The following is a 15,514-nucleotide window of genomic DNA, read 5'->3' as shown; positions in this document are numbered from 1 at the left end:
CGTGGTGGTGCACACCTGTAATTCCAGTGACTCAGAAGGCTGAAGCAGGAGGATTTCATGTTCCTGGCCAAACTCAGAAACTTAGCAAGGCTCTTAGCAATTCAGTGAGACTCTGTCTCAAAAATAAAAAATAAATAGGGTTAGGGATATAGCTCAGTGATGAAGTACCTCTGGGTTCAATCCCCAGTACCAAAAATAGAAAAAATAAACACTCCCCACCCACCCACCCAACACACACACAAATCTCATGCCTAAGTCTTTGTGTTTGATCGAATGCTCTGATGTTGCCATTGTGAAATTCTTAGTTTGTAAGCAAGGGGCCCTGAATTTTCACTTTGTACCCTGCAAGTTATATAGCTGGTCTTGGCCCTAGATCCCACAGCTCTGAAAAGCAGAGTGGATTATCTCCCTGTTAAAGAAAAGTGGGGAACACTCTCAGGGTTCCGAGGCTTTCCGGATGTGGAACAGCCAGGGGAGAGGCATAGCTTCCCTGGCCATGTCCAATGCCTGGGCCTCCATTGCCCATGGAACACCAGCCATCCACTCTTCCTCTTTGAGAGGTTCTCTGAGCTTCAGCTTCCTCCTCTGTAAAAGGAAGGAATGACTACCTTGTGGAATTACTGTGAGGAGTGCCCAACATTGTGACTGCCCCACTAGATGCTGGGAATATGTGGGATCTCTTCCCTTTATTGGGGAGAGGAGGAAGCATTCTTCTCCAAAAGAATGGGACCCACACATTCCAGGTGCAGCCTGTCACTCACTCAAGATCCCTATTTTCCCTGGGAGGATCCTGCTTTTCTCACACAAACTATGAACAAGCAATTTTGGTACAAGGTTGGATTCTGGAGTGGGGTGCAGGCTTCAGAGCTACTATGGAAGGGTTGCTGCCCTCTGGTGGTAACTTGCATTATCTGCATGCATTGCTAACTTCTGGAAAAGAAATGCTTGGTAACACTTTTAATTCGATTTAAAAATAATTTATCAAGTTCATATTTTGCCAGACACTAAATACACAAGGACAAATAAAAAGTAGACAACATGATTTAATGGTTATAATAAAAAATAAGGGCATCCAATTTCTAGTTCCAGACAAAATGAAGTAGGTACATTTATGCCTACTCCTCCCACTAAGCAAAGCTAAAACTCTTACATATTATATGTATATGTATATCACAAATATATAAGCCATATCATATATCAAATATAAGATATATATCATTCACACACACATATACATATATCACAAATATAAGAATACTCTCAAGGGTTGAGAGAAGAGATTGCCCAGGGATCTTGGGACCCAAGAAATTTCCTGGATTCTGTTTTTGCATTTATATATTCTGATTGGATTCTGGAGAAGCTGGCAACCTAATACATTGGTGGACACAGACCACAAAAGCCCCAAGACAAATCTACTCTCTCTAGACAAGGAACTAGGAAAAGGGCAGCTTAGCAACACAGAGACTTTTTAGACAATAAACACCCAAGTTCAGCCTAGCTTCCCAGGTAGTAGCAGAGGAGGTCACATAGAGAGCAAGGACTTCCACCACCACCCAGTGATAATGAGGCACCTTCCTCCTCCTGCTGGATGGTGTCAGAAGGCAGAGGGGGAAGCTGGGATTTCCCCCACCTCTCAATGGTTAGGAGGCTCCTTCACTCATGGTGTCATTGAAGGCCACATGGGGCCAGGTAGATGTGGCACAATGTTTAAGCGCTAAAAGAAAAGGACCATCAACCCAGAATTCTATATCCAGTGAAAATATCCTTCAAGAATAAAGAAAAAATTAAGACATTACTAGGTAGAGAAATTACTGCCAGCAGATGGACTCTAAAAAAAATAGCTGAAAGAAGTTTTAGAATCAGAAAAAATGATTTTTAAAAAAAGGAAATGATAAGCCAGGTGCAGTGGCATGTGCTCGTGGTCCCAGAAATTTAGGAGATTGAGGTAGGAGGATCACAGGATTGAGGCCAGCCTCAGCAATTTAGCAAGGCCCTAAGTAACTCAGTGAGACCCTGACTCAAAATTTAAAAATGAAAAGGGCTGGGGATGTGGCTCAGTGGTAAAGTACCCTGGGTTAAATCCTTAGTATGGGGGTGGGGGATGCGAAAGGATAGAATAAGGAATCTTGGAATCTTTGAACATCAGGAAAGAAAAAAAAAACAATGGAAAGAGTAAAACTATGGGTAAATTCAATAAGCTTTCCTTCTTGCATTTTCTAAATTATGTTTGGCGGTTGAAGCAAAAATTGTAACATTATCTAATGTGGTTATCAATATTTGTAAAGGAAATAGAGGATATTTATATTATAAGTGGGGAAGGGTAAAGGACTTAAAGGAAAAAAAATCTTTCTATAAGATGTGTGCATAATAAATAACGTAACACCTAGAGAAAACACTTTTAAAATTCTATAAAGTAGTCCCCTCTTCTGCCATCTCCTTCTTATTATAGAGAATTCTGAACACAAGCAGAAGTAGACAATGAATCTTCACATACGCACCACCCAGTCAAAGCATCATCAATCCATGGTCAAGTATATCCTATTCATACTCCTTGGCATCTTTTTTTAAAAAAACATTTATTTTTTAGTTTTTCGGCAGACACAACATCTTTGTTTGTATGTGGTACTGAGGATCAAACCCGGGCCGCACGCATGCCAGGTGAGTGCGCTACCGCTTGAGCCACATCCCCAGCCCAGCATCTTTTTTAAAAAATATTTATTTCTAGTTGTAGCTAGACACAATACCTTTATTTTATTTATTTATATGTGGTGCTGAGGATCAAACCTGGTGCCTCACACATGCTAGGTGAGCACTCTACCACTGAGCCACAACTCTAGCTCCCCTGCTGTGTATCTTTTTTTTTTTTTTAAATATTTATCTTTTTAGTTGTACTTGGACACAATACCTTTATTTCATTTATTTATTTTTATGTGGTGCTGAGGATTGAACCCAGGGTCTTGCACATGTGAGGCAAGCACTCTACCACTGAGCCACAACCCTAGCCCCATGCTGTGCATTCTTTAGAAAAAAAAAATCTGACAACTCTCTCATTCTTGAAACCATTTTCCGCTGGATTTCCATTAATGAAACTCTCCTAGTTTTCCTCTCTTAGTTAGTCCATTTGTGTTGCTATAACAAAATAGCATGAACCAGGTAATTTAGAAACAATAGAAATTTATGTCACACATTTCTAGAGGCTAGAAGTCCAAGGTCAAGTCCCTACAAGACTTAGTGTCTAGTGAGGTCCCACTTTCTGGTCACAGATGGACCGTCTCACTATGTCCTCACCCGGTGAATAGGGCAAATAAGCCCCCTTGGCCCTATTTTATAAAGGTACTAATTGGAGCCCTCATGATCTAATAATCTCTCAAAAGGCCCTACCTCCTAATACCATCATATTGGTGATTAGGCTACAACAGGAATTTCAGGGGGACATGAACATTCAGATCACAGTGTCTTTCTATTGAAGTGGACACTCAGCTGTCCTCTCCTCTTTCTAACCTCTCAATGCTAAAGCACCTTGGTAAGCTCATTCAGTCCCATGGCTTTAAATGACAGCTAGTTACTGATCATTTTCAAATTACCTCTCTGTCTCAATTTTTCCCCAGAGCTTCAGAATCACATATCTAACTGCACACCTGACATTTTGGCTTGGGAGTCCAATAGACATCTCAAATCTAACCTTGGTTAACTAGAACTTTTGATATTCTGCCTTCCACGGCCTCTTCAATGAGTCTTCTTTATCTTTTCTTCACCTTTCAGGCCCTAAGTGAAGAAATTACTTGTGCAACCGGCTCAGCACAAAACAGTTCTCCGAACACAGGCGATGAACAGAATAGAAAATATAGAGAGGATAAGAAATAAAGACAAAAGACATGAAATGAAAATAGGTGAAAGTGGGACAGGGTGGGGCCAGTCCTGATGGGATCTTATTGAACAAAGACCTGAGTGCCACACATTTATTGTATAGGTTAGACATCCAAAGGATTTATTGTGAGAAAGCTTCTTCAAGATAAACAAAAGTGAGGCTGTAAGGAAAACAGTCCAATTGGGCTCATCAGCTTGTGTGGGGGTATTTCTTCCTCCTCTGGGCAGCTGGCATCTCAAGGCTATTGACCATATCCATATCTCTTCCACCCTAGAGAAGCTGGCGTTTGAATGTAAGGCTATTTGAACCAATAAATTCTGTGAGACACAGGACTCTCCTTTTTTTTTTTTTTTAATACTTATTTTTTAGTTCTCAGCGGACACAACATCTTTGTTGGAGGACACAACATCTTTCTTTGTATGTGGTGCTGAGGATCGAACCCGGGCCGCACACATGCCAGGCGAGTGCACTACCGCTTGAGCCACATCCCCAGCCCCACAGGACTCTCCTTGAGGAGAGCGTTACCAGATATCACCAGATATCACCGAGCATTCTCTGAAGGGCATCACCTTGGCCTTGAGATGGTTCAAACAGATCTGTAATTCATTTGCTGCTTCCAACAAGTTACCATTATACACTGCCATCTGTTTGCAAGTTCTGTCAGCTCTACATTCAAAATATACCCAAAATACAATCATGGCTCCATCCTTTGCACCCTGTCCAAAGCCATCATCAAAAACAGTATGGACCAGTGGCATTATGGTTTGGATCTACAATGTCCCCTAAAGTCTCTCTCTCTCTTCCTCCTCGCTGCGGTGAACTGAGTAGCTTCCCTTTGCCATGATGTTCTGCCTTACCTCAGGCCCAGAGCAATGGAGTCTGTAGATCATAGACTGAAACAACTGAAATTGTGAGAAAAAATATATATATAATTTTTGTATATACATACATACATACATATACTGGGGATTGAACACAGGGGTGCTCTACCACTGAGCTGTATCCCCAGCTGTATCACTAAGTTGCTGAGGCTGGCCCTGAGCTTGTGATCCTCCTGCTTCAGCCTCCAGAGTCTCTGGGATTACAGGTGTGGACCACCAGGCCCAACAAACAGTCTATCTTTTAAAATCTCAAAATGTGGCTGACAACAAAAACTTGAAAAAGAAAAAAAAATGTGACTGACAAAGATCTCATACTAGGAAGGAAACCTATCATTTTCATCTGGTTTCCTTGTGATTTTATTATTAATGTTAGGGTAGATGGTGTAAATATCCATGTGAGACACATCTCTGAGTTCAAGCAAAGGTTTATTAACAGGGAGCGTCAGCTAGGCTGCCCTCTTGCCAGGCATAGCAGGCAGAGTCACTTGAATAGAGATTTTATCTCTCTTTTTAAAAATTTCTGTTTATTTTAATTAGGTATATATGACAGCAGAATGCATTTAACAAGGAACAAGAGCAAGCTGGAAATGGTCTTGGGTGCAGGTGGCTGGTATTTAGGGACTTTGGGGGTTTGCAATGGGAATAGGATATCTTAAGTTTCTTGTTCTTGGCAGTTTATAAGTTTCAGTTCTGAGTCCCTGAACCAAAATGAAGTTACTAATGTTTAAGGACATAACATTCCAAAAATATTATAAGGCCACTTGTTCATTTTTTGAAAGTTATTTTAGCTAAAACCCAATCAATTAATCCCCAAATTCACTTAATCGGGTTCAAGAAAAATACAATTTGTCACAAACAAAGATATCCAATGAATGAGTGAGCCATCAAACAAAAAAATAAAAAAGGAAAGAAATAAAAGTCTTACTATTTTCTTTCTGCACACAGTGAATTGCCTTGGACACTCTCTGATGCATGACTTTGGAAGACAACTTCCCAGATGATCTGCAGAATCTCTTTGTGCCTCTATGTTCAATTTTCCACCTAGTAGCCAGGGTGCTCTTCTCAAAAAACAAATCATATCACCATTCTTTTCTTAAAACCTTCCATTGTCTTTCTATCCTCAATATAATATCCAAAATGCTGGCGCAGGAGGTCTCCAGGCAATGTACCCACTGCTTCTCTGGCCTCTTCTCTTACCCCCACCCCTGTTCACCACCACAGAGCTCCACAGCCCCAATACCTTCTTTCCACTCCTCAAATTCTCTAGTTGCTTTCAGTCTGGGTCTTTTAAAGGTGCCCCAAACGTTTTTTTCTTACCTGTCCTTCCCTGCCTCTACCTCACTCCCCATTGTTAAACTCCTACTTGCCCATAAAAGTTCAATTTAAATATCCTTAAACCTGCCTTAGAAAAGTTGTTCCCTATCCCTCAAAGTTTAAACAAAGCTCTTAACCTGCTTAGCCAGTGTAATTTTTTTGTTGTTGTTGATACCAGGAATTGAAGCCAGAGGCACTTAACCACTGAGTCACATCCCAAATAGCCCTTTTTATATTGTATTTAGAGACAGAGTCTTGCTAAGTTGCTGAGGCTGGCCTTTGAACTCTTGAGCCTCCTGCCTCAGCCTCCCTAGCTGCTGTGATTACAGGCGTGTGCCACCATGCACAGCACCAATGTAATTTTTTATCGCCTGCTTCACTTTCCTCTCATTTTTTAAAAGATTATCATTATTATATTCATCTGTTTTAGAATTTGTCTAATGTTTGGTCCCCCATCAGGCTCTATATTCCATAAGGATAGTAGATGACTGATGTAAAGTACTATGGGTTGAACTCTGTCCAAAAAGATTTGATTTTATTTGGAAATAGGGTCTTATGGAGGTAACTAAGTTAAAATGGGTGGAGTCATTAAGTTGGACCCTAGTCCAATAACACTCATGTCCTTATCGAAAGGGGAAATTTTGACAAGAGACAGACATGCAGAAGGAACACAATGTGAAAACACCGGAAGAACACCAAGGATTGATAGCTAGAATAGGCAAGGAAGAATTCTCTAGAGACATGAGAAAGAGAGAGGAGACCAAAGAGAAATGAGAGAGGCAGAGCACCAGCATGTCAACACTTTACTTTTGGATTTCTAGCCTTCAGACTTGTGAGAATAATTTGCTTCTGGTTCTTTGTTATGGCAGGCAGCCCTGGAAAACTTACATAAAAGAGAAAATGGCTGAATGTTGGGGCAATAACTGTTGAGAATGTTGCTTGGAAAAGCAGACTATAAAAGAAGTTTCAGAGATCAGGCAGGAGCCAGATTAAACAAGCAGATTCAACCAGGCGAAAGACTGGGTCAATCTCCTTAAACACAAATTCTAACCAACCTTCCTTTTTACTCCTCTTCTTTACAAATACCATATTTCATTAATTCTAGATCCCATTGATGAGAGGCACATGTTCACATCTCTGAAATCAGCCTGAGTCTGCTGCAGTGAGAGGAAGTGAAGTGGACAACATGGTACTGGGGATTCAACCCAGGGATGCTTTCTTTACTGTTAAGGTACATCCCCAGTCCTTTTTGGTATTTGAGACAGGGTCTCACTAAGCCCTTGCTAATTTGCTGAGGCTGGCCTCAAATTTGCCATCCTCTTCTCTCAGCCCTGTGGAGTCACTGGGATTACAGACCTGCATCATTGCACCAGGCCCATTTTACTTTTTTTAAAGTTAAACTCTACACGTATCTTGTATCTGAATCTCTGATTACCTTCTTCAGATAACTCCTAGAAGGAAATGAAAAGTACCGCTCCCCTACTGAGGATTGAATTACCTTGACATTGCACATCCCCTATCCATTTTTTTTTTTTTTTAAGATAAGGTCTCACCAAATTTCAGAGGATGGCCCAAATTTGTGAGCCTCCTGAGTCTCTGGGATTACAGTTGTGCTCCATCGCGCCAGCTTTAATTATATATTTAATTATAAATAAATAAGTAAACACACACACACACACACACATTTGGTACTAGGGATTGAACCCAAAGCCGCTTAACCATTGAGCCCCATCCCCTGCCTTTTAAAAAATATTTTATTTAGAGGCAGGAGCTTGCTAAATTGCTGAGGCTTGCTTTGAACTCGAGATCCTTCTATCTCAGCTTCCCAAACGCCTGGGGTTACAGGCATGCGCCACAGCGCTACGCTAATTTTAAATAATACTTTAAAATTTAAAGAAAAGTAAAGACTTCGTCATCTTTTCAACATTCGGGTTTAAGACGTGTTTTAAAACCACTTTAGGTTTAAAATCCCAAATTCCCTCCAAGCACCAAATTATCAAGGTCTTGGTAAATATCCCCTGTCCCGGGTCCCTCAGACAGTTCGCACCCGCATCGGCGCATAATCTCTAGAACAAGGCTTCCAGCTCCAAACTCCTAGACACGCCAGCGAGGCACCACCTCTTTAAATTTTAAAACGAAGGTTCAGACCAATGAAAGTGCAGTTTCTCCCGGAAGCCAGGGCCCGCCCATAGTCACGCACTCCACCAATCAAGCCAAGGCTTTCTCCACCACTCTTCCAATCAGCGTCAAAAATGGGAGTCCTCACGTAACTTGCGTAAGTCAATCAGCGAATAGGAGCTGACTTTGGGTATTAGCTCCGCCAATAGCAGCAGCTCTCGGAGAGCGCGGGAGTCTTTAGACCAGGACCCTAAGGGAAGCACTGAATGGCGCTGGTTCTCTGAAGCTAGGGCCTAGGGAAGAGCTGCGCGGGCCCGGCCGGAGTCCCGGGACTGCTGCGCGGCCGACATGACCTGCTGTCACAAAGTGATGCTGCTGCTGGACACCGCGGGCTGCGCCGATCGCCACAGCCCGGTGCGGCGGGTCGCCCTGCGCCTTCTCACTTACCTGAGTTGCCGATTTGGCCTGGCCGGGGTCCACTGGGCCTTCAAGTTCTTTGACTCGCAGGGGGCGCGGAGCCGGCCCTCACGCGGGTCCGACTTCCGCGAGTTAGGAACCCGCTCCTGGGAGGACTTTGAGGAGGAGCTCGAGGCCCGGCTTGGGGATCGTGTTCACGGTGCCCACCTGCCCGGCCCGGCTTCCAGGGCAACTCACACTCACAGTGCCCTGATGGAGACCCTGCTAGACTACCAGTGGGACCGGCCCGAGATCACGTCGCCCACGAAACCTATTCTGCGGAGCAGCGGGAGGAGATTGCTGGACGCAGAGAGCGAGGCCAAGGAGGCCGAGGCCGCGCTTGGGGGCTTTGTGAATGCTGTTTTCCTACTGGCCCCCTGTCCGCACTCGCAGAGAGAGCTCCTTCAGTTCGTGTCTGGGTGCGAGGCCCAGGCCCAGCGCTTGCCGCCCACTCCCAAGCAGGTGATGGAGAAGTTGTTGCCCAAGAGAGTCCAGGAGGTCATGATCACCCGAAAAATCACTTTGTACTGGGTGGATACTACCGAATGGTCTAAGGTAAGGTGATAGTAGTCTCTGATTTAGTGCATACTGTTCTCCCTGCTAACTAGAATTTGGCAGCGTATTCAGAGCCACCGTAAACCCAGAATGAAAGGAACACAACCCTATATTCCGTCAGAAGAAAAGTCCTGTTGGCAAATAGGGACAGTTTTTACAACAAAATGAGAAAAAAACGTACAAGCTCCTCTGCAGTTTGGGCCCTGTCTACCTTTTCCAACTTTATGCTACTACACATGACATATATTCCAGCACATGGAAGCCTGGTCTAGCTAATCAGCAGGTCTTGACTGTTTTGTCTTGTGACTTTTAGTCTGTCTAGGTCTCCTGTCCTCACCCTTCTAAGGCAGTCTAAACCTCACTCAGCCTTTAAGGCCTTGTCTAAATGACAACGAGGCAATTCAGCCTCTGAATTTCTATGCATTTTTATCTTATTTTTTATTATTGTGTGTGTGTGACTGAAATCCTTCCTCCATTATGTTCCATTTAGTCTAAAAATATCTCAAAGGTAGGCACCAGGTCTTTCACATCTTTGTGTCCAGCAGATGTGTATTGAATATTGTGGGTGTTCAGTAAAGATTTACTGACTAAATGAATAAAATATTGCAAACTTAAAATCCTAAATGGCTAATTTGGATTTTGTTAAGGCGGTGAAGCTCCTTGCTCCTGTTAAGCATTATGACAAGTGTATATTTTTGCTTTCTTCATTTTCCTGTGTCATGTCATTTAGTCAATAAATACTCCTTGATAAGTCACTGCATTGAGTACATACTACCCTGTTTTAGGTGCTAGGGGATATGGCACCTGAAGTAGAATTTACCTTCTAGTGCAGAAGATGTATTAAACAGATGAGCAAACAAGTGTAGGATTTCAATAATCATGCTCTGAAGAAAAGAAAGCCAAGTGAAGGGATGGGGGCAGGGTAGGTAGGTAGAAGTAGGTGAGATTTGTATAATAGGGTAAATAGGGAAGGCTTTTTTGAGAAGAATTGAATGGTGAAAGAAGAGGAATATAAGGGCTGGGAAAGAACATTCCAGGCATAGAGAAGAGCTTGGAATGAACTTTGTTGCAGAAACAAAATGATTAGGAGTGCAGAGCCCTAATAAGCAATGGATAGAGCAGTAGAAGTTAAAAAGAAGACAGTCTAGTCTGTAGGGCCAAGGTCTTTAGTGTGGATTTTGTTCTAATCAGTGAGAAGGCTTTGGAGGGTAATTTAACCAGGTGAAAGATGTGATTCCAATGCCACAAAACTAGGAGTGGGTTAAATTGCAAGTTTACAGATGGAAAATCAACAGGTACTTTAAAATAATGATACAGTGGGGCTGGGGCTGAGGCTCAGTGGTAGAGTGCTTGCCTAGTATGTGTGAGGCACTGGGTTCAATCCTCAGCACCACAAAAAAATAAAAAAATAGATAAATAAAATAAATGTATAAAAGATACAGTGTGTTAAAATTTCCAATGTGCTTTCACATATGAAGCTCCCAAAGGTGTGGCAAACATAAAATAAGGCAGCAGTTTTTCCGAAAAGAAATGGGCAAAAAGTGTTTTAAGAGGATGGCAAATATTTGTTGGGGGAAATGGAATCCTAGAAATTAAAATTGTTGGGCTGGGAATATAGCTCAGTTGGTAGAGTGCTTGCCTCACATGCACAAAGCCCTGAATTTGATCCCCAGCAACACACACACACACACACACACACACACACACAAAGAAAAGAAAGAAAGAAATTGTTAAGACAGTAAATCAGGCACTAGGCACAGTTACGATACATAAGTGTGTTAATTTGGACTGATTGATACCAAATATCAAACAGTTTACCCTGGAATTATATTATATCAAATACTGGTAGAAATATATCTTACTAGATGGGTTTCTCTTCTTTGGAATAGCATTAAAGTAAATAAGGTTGATTGAGTTTTCTGAAACATTTTCATCCAGGTGTGACATACCACTGTCAGTCAGGATGGGTCCTTCCTTCTCATGTTTGCTAATTTGTTCCTCTTATATAGAAGAATGCCCGACAGATAAACTTCTAAATTTTATTTTTCATGCTGAAGATCTGTCTTTTTCTATTCAAAAATTTCTCCCTGGCTACGTTGTGGAGGCAAAGGGGAGACTCAGAGAGTCTCACAATCTGGGAAGAAAAAGTGAGAGAAAAAGAAGTTGGACTCATACTGGGAATGGAAAGATTCAAGCACACAAAACCTTTGCAAATATGGACACATTTTCAACTGTGCCTGTGATTTACTCAACACATTTATTACATACCTGCTAGATATATGGGGGCTCTTTTACCATTAGAGAACTAAACAAATGTAGTCCCTGCTTTCTTGGAACTTATATTTAGTGGACATTTGCAAGTCCCAAATTTGACACTACGACTAGGACATATCTGTTACCCTATAATATCCATAAAAATGAAAAGTATACCATACTCTCCTTTTTTAATCATGTGCATAATTAATTTCTAATCAAACATTAGTGTTCTTTTTAACTTATGTTAAAGTTTTCCTTTTCATTCTGTAAGAAGTATTTTTTTGACTAATTTGTTATAACATTTTCCAGATCAGTACATTGTTTATCTTCTGTATATGTGGTATTTCCTATTGTACTTTTTTTTTTTTTTTAAAGAGAGAGGAGAGAGAGAGAGAATTTTTTAATATTTATTTTTTAGTTCTCGGCGGACACAACATCTTTGTTGGTATGTGGTGCTGAGGATCGAACCCGGGCCGCACGCATGCCAGGCGAGCGCGCTACCGCTTGAGCCACATCCCCAGCCCTGTACTTTCTTTTTAAAAAAATATTTTTATGTGTTGATGGACCTTTATTTTATTCATTTATTTATGTGCAAACTTTAGTGCCTCACACTGGCTATGCAAGCGCTCTACCACTGAGCCACAACCCCAGCCCCTCTTTTTTTTTTTTTTGAATGCTGATCATGAACTATTAAAGGGTCAAAGTCTATCAAAGGGTCAGTTTTAAAAGTGCTTTCAAGATAGTCTTGGATTCTTGGAGTGGTCTATCATTGTCTTAGTATATCTGTAAGCAATTTCTAGCCCCTCTTTGACAGTTGAATATAATGAAAAGTTGAGGAATCACCTAGATGACTTTGAAGACCCTTTTAGTTTAAATTCCTCACATGTGCACAGTAATTTATAGTTTATAATTATTAACCAGCATGATGATCATATTCTAGGAGGGGTGGATGCCTCTTCCATCATATTCTCATAGTATTGTCATGTTATATTGTGATATTAGATATTTCATATCATTCCTATTTTATTCTCCATTCCCTTAACCTTAAGATCCTAGAAGACAGGAAGTATCTTATTGTTTCCTATTACATAGAAGTTGCACAATAAAAGTTTGTTAAAAGAATGTTGATTGAAGAGCCAGCTATATGTGAAGGAGTGAGGGAACTTTCCTAAAGAAAGCAGGATTTGATTTAAATACAAAAATATAATAATCAGTCAGTTGATGAAGAAGGAAGGGGAAGCACAAGAAATAAGCAAAAACAAGGAAGCATTATAAAATAGCATGTGTAGGCAATAGAAAATAGTTCAGTGTTCCTAGAAGGTGGGGATGGGTGAGGGAAACAGAAGGTAATGTGTTCTGGAAAAGTTGTTAGGGTTGGTTGTGAAGAACTCTATGGTTATTCTGAAGAGTTACTTTCTTCTGGAAACTGTGGAAAACCTTTGAAAGTTTTTAGAGACGTGTGATTTGGAAGAATATTTAGAGCAACTGAAAGAAGGTTAGAGACAGGGCACAGCTTTTACGGGCTATAGTAAAATTTCAGCAAGAGATGTTGAGAGCTTCAGTTAAAGCAATGAAATGGACCCAAGAGAACCTATTTGGTTCCTGTTCAGACCTGTGGTTGGGCAAGGCAGAGTTATGGTTGCCATCTAGGGGAGGTGCTCCTGCCTCCTCCCATGGCACTTGGTCATTGCTGTGTTATGTTGTGTAAGACAGAATTATTTTTATTAGTACGTGGTTTTATATTCCTTCTGACTCTAATATTTTGTAAATCTTGTGATTTATACCCAGTGATTTGCATCACTGACAGAAAATATAAAGTCTGTTTTCACTAAATGAATGCTTTCTTTAAAGCATATTATGTAGTAATTATGTTCTTGGGCTTACAAAGGATGTTAGCCAATATTTTTGTTTAGTTCAACAAATATATTAATGATAAAATTTGCTCCTTTAATTTTGGCATCAATATTATTTTATTCTGATTTTAGCTTTATTAAATATATTAATGGTATAATTTGATCTTTTAATGTTGGTATCAACTTTATTTACTCTTGATTTTAACTTTATTCCTGAGTGCCTAATTTATACTAACCTGAGCTTCTTTGTCATTTTAATATTAGATGTGGGAATCCCCAGACCATCTTGGGTACTGGACAGTTTGTGAACTGCTCTACTGTGCAGGAGGCACCATCTTGCCATCTGAAACTTTCAGCTGGGGTTTTACTAAATTCCGGGAAACAATGACCAGTGTTGAAAGAAAAATGTCAACTGAACCTCACCTTTCTCCATGGATTTCAACTCTGCCAACTGATGCCACTTTAAATTGTTTGCTTTATAATTCTTCTGAGTATGAAGCCTCATTTCCACGGACAGAAGGAACATTATTTCTTCCTGTTAAAGGTAAGCAAATAATATTTTGGAGTTTTTTGTTTTTTTGGTTGGTGTGTGGTTTTTTGTTTTGTTTTGTTTTTAAAACTTAGTTACATTCATTGTGTCTCAGCCTGGGCACTTACTGCTTATAATTGAAAGAATTAAAAATGTAAAAGCAAAATAAAAAATACCACATGAAAGGATCAAATTCTAGTATAATAACAACTGTTGACTCATTTATAAAAAGAACAAGTGAACGATTTTAAAGTTTCCTAGTTATTCCCAATGATGGGTATTGTTTAGGTATCTAAGCACATGGGTGTTAAGATTTCATTGCCTCATAGAAGAGATTGATGAAGACAATAAAGAGACAATGATTGGCCAAGAGAAGAAGTAAATTAGCCTGTAGAACCCTAAAATTATGCTTGCTACCAGGAAAGGCCAGTATGTTGGAATCTTTATACTTTTGTTTCACCATATGATTTGCTATATGGTGAGTCTCAATTCTGAATATATTATATTATCTCTACAGAAATAGTACTGCGTGGAGATGTATACATTAAACTATGTTGTACTTTATGTGCAATTTAAGGAATTTCTAAGAGTACTTTTGTTTAAGTAATTTTATCGTTTGGTCTTTAGAATTTAATATCATAAAATATGCTGCACTATATTTTATGGGTTTAAGAAAGTGTCTTTCTTCTAAGTAGTATTACTTGAATGTATATTTCTAAGCCTTAATTAGTGAGAAGTTCTGACATCATGTCTCACCTTTACAGTTCCATTTTTATATAGATTTCTTACAGAGAGCTAAATGAACTTGCCTATGATAGTCTGTTGACGTGTGAACTAACTGACAATACTAGTCTCTTAATTGGAAATCTGAATTGTTTTTTCGTAGTATTAAGTTTCTTTTTAATAAGTATTTCTTACTTTAGATTTTAATAGTCTTTATTTCTAATAGGCAAAGAGATTCAAGAAACATGGACAGTCACACTAGAGCCCTTGGCCATGAATCAGAGACGTTTTCAGAAACCAGTCAGAATTTTTTTAAAAGGATCGGTAGCTCATTGGTCTGTCCCAGTGAGTGGCACTTTAGACACCGACAGCTGGATGCTACAAGGTCCAGAAGAGAACATGTCAACTCAAAGGCAGTTATTTCAGCAGCTAGTAAGCAGGCTGACTGCTGAGGAGTTACATCTGGTAGGTGTCCTCCATTTGCTAAGTGAATCTTGTCTAATAACACAGTAATGTTCAATAAGTATGTTTATAAAATGTCAGTGATCTCTCTCCATAACACAGTCTCAGTAAAAATGGTTATGTTTTTGCAAATAATATTTTCTGCACTGTAGTAGCATTATGACAATAATGTTCATTAGTGAACCGTTTATAAAATTCCATGTACCTTGAATCCAATTAAGTAAAGTATCTCAAATTCGCATAGGAAAAAAACGAGGTTGGCCAAATTGAATGGTTGAATTAGAATATGAAGTGATGGGTGATTTCTTGTTAGTTTTTCTTGTTAGTTCTGCTACGTATTTATTACTTTTATATATGAATGTTTAAGAAAAAGCTGCTACACTAAAATTAGATATAATGGTATCACAACAGTTTCACAAACTTAGAAATGTCTTCCAAAAATGAATATAAATATACCCAGATTTGATTTAAATGTCATGGATTTTTTTAAACTACCAAC

General features: G+C 40.0%; 1 protein-coding gene across 1 annotated transcript in view; it reads left to right on the top strand.

Moving 5' to 3' along the window:
- The first annotated feature begins 7,205 nt into the window (after positions 1–7,205).
- Positions 7,206–15,514, top strand: part of Ticrr (TOPBP1 interacting checkpoint and replication regulator) — a 43,340-nt gene continuing 35,031 nt past the window's right edge. The window contains exons 1-3 of the mRNA XM_040275464.2: positions 7,206–9,192; positions 13,566–13,845; positions 14,780–15,018. Coding sequence (XP_040131398.2) covers positions 8,530–9,192; positions 13,566–13,845; positions 14,780–15,018 — 1,182 coding nt within the window. The 5' untranslated portion in view covers positions 7,206–8,529. The remainder of the gene's footprint in view (positions 9,193–13,565; positions 13,846–14,779; positions 15,019–15,514) is intronic.

Source organism: Ictidomys tridecemlineatus, chromosome 5 (genome assembly GCF_052094955.1).
Source record: "Ictidomys tridecemlineatus isolate mIctTri1 chromosome 5, mIctTri1.hap1, whole genome shotgun sequence".
Classification (NCBI taxonomy): domain Eukaryota; kingdom Metazoa; phylum Chordata; class Mammalia; order Rodentia; family Sciuridae; genus Ictidomys; species Ictidomys tridecemlineatus.
Note: the sequence above shows the minus strand (reverse complement) of the source record. Positions and strands in the feature narration are given on the sequence as shown.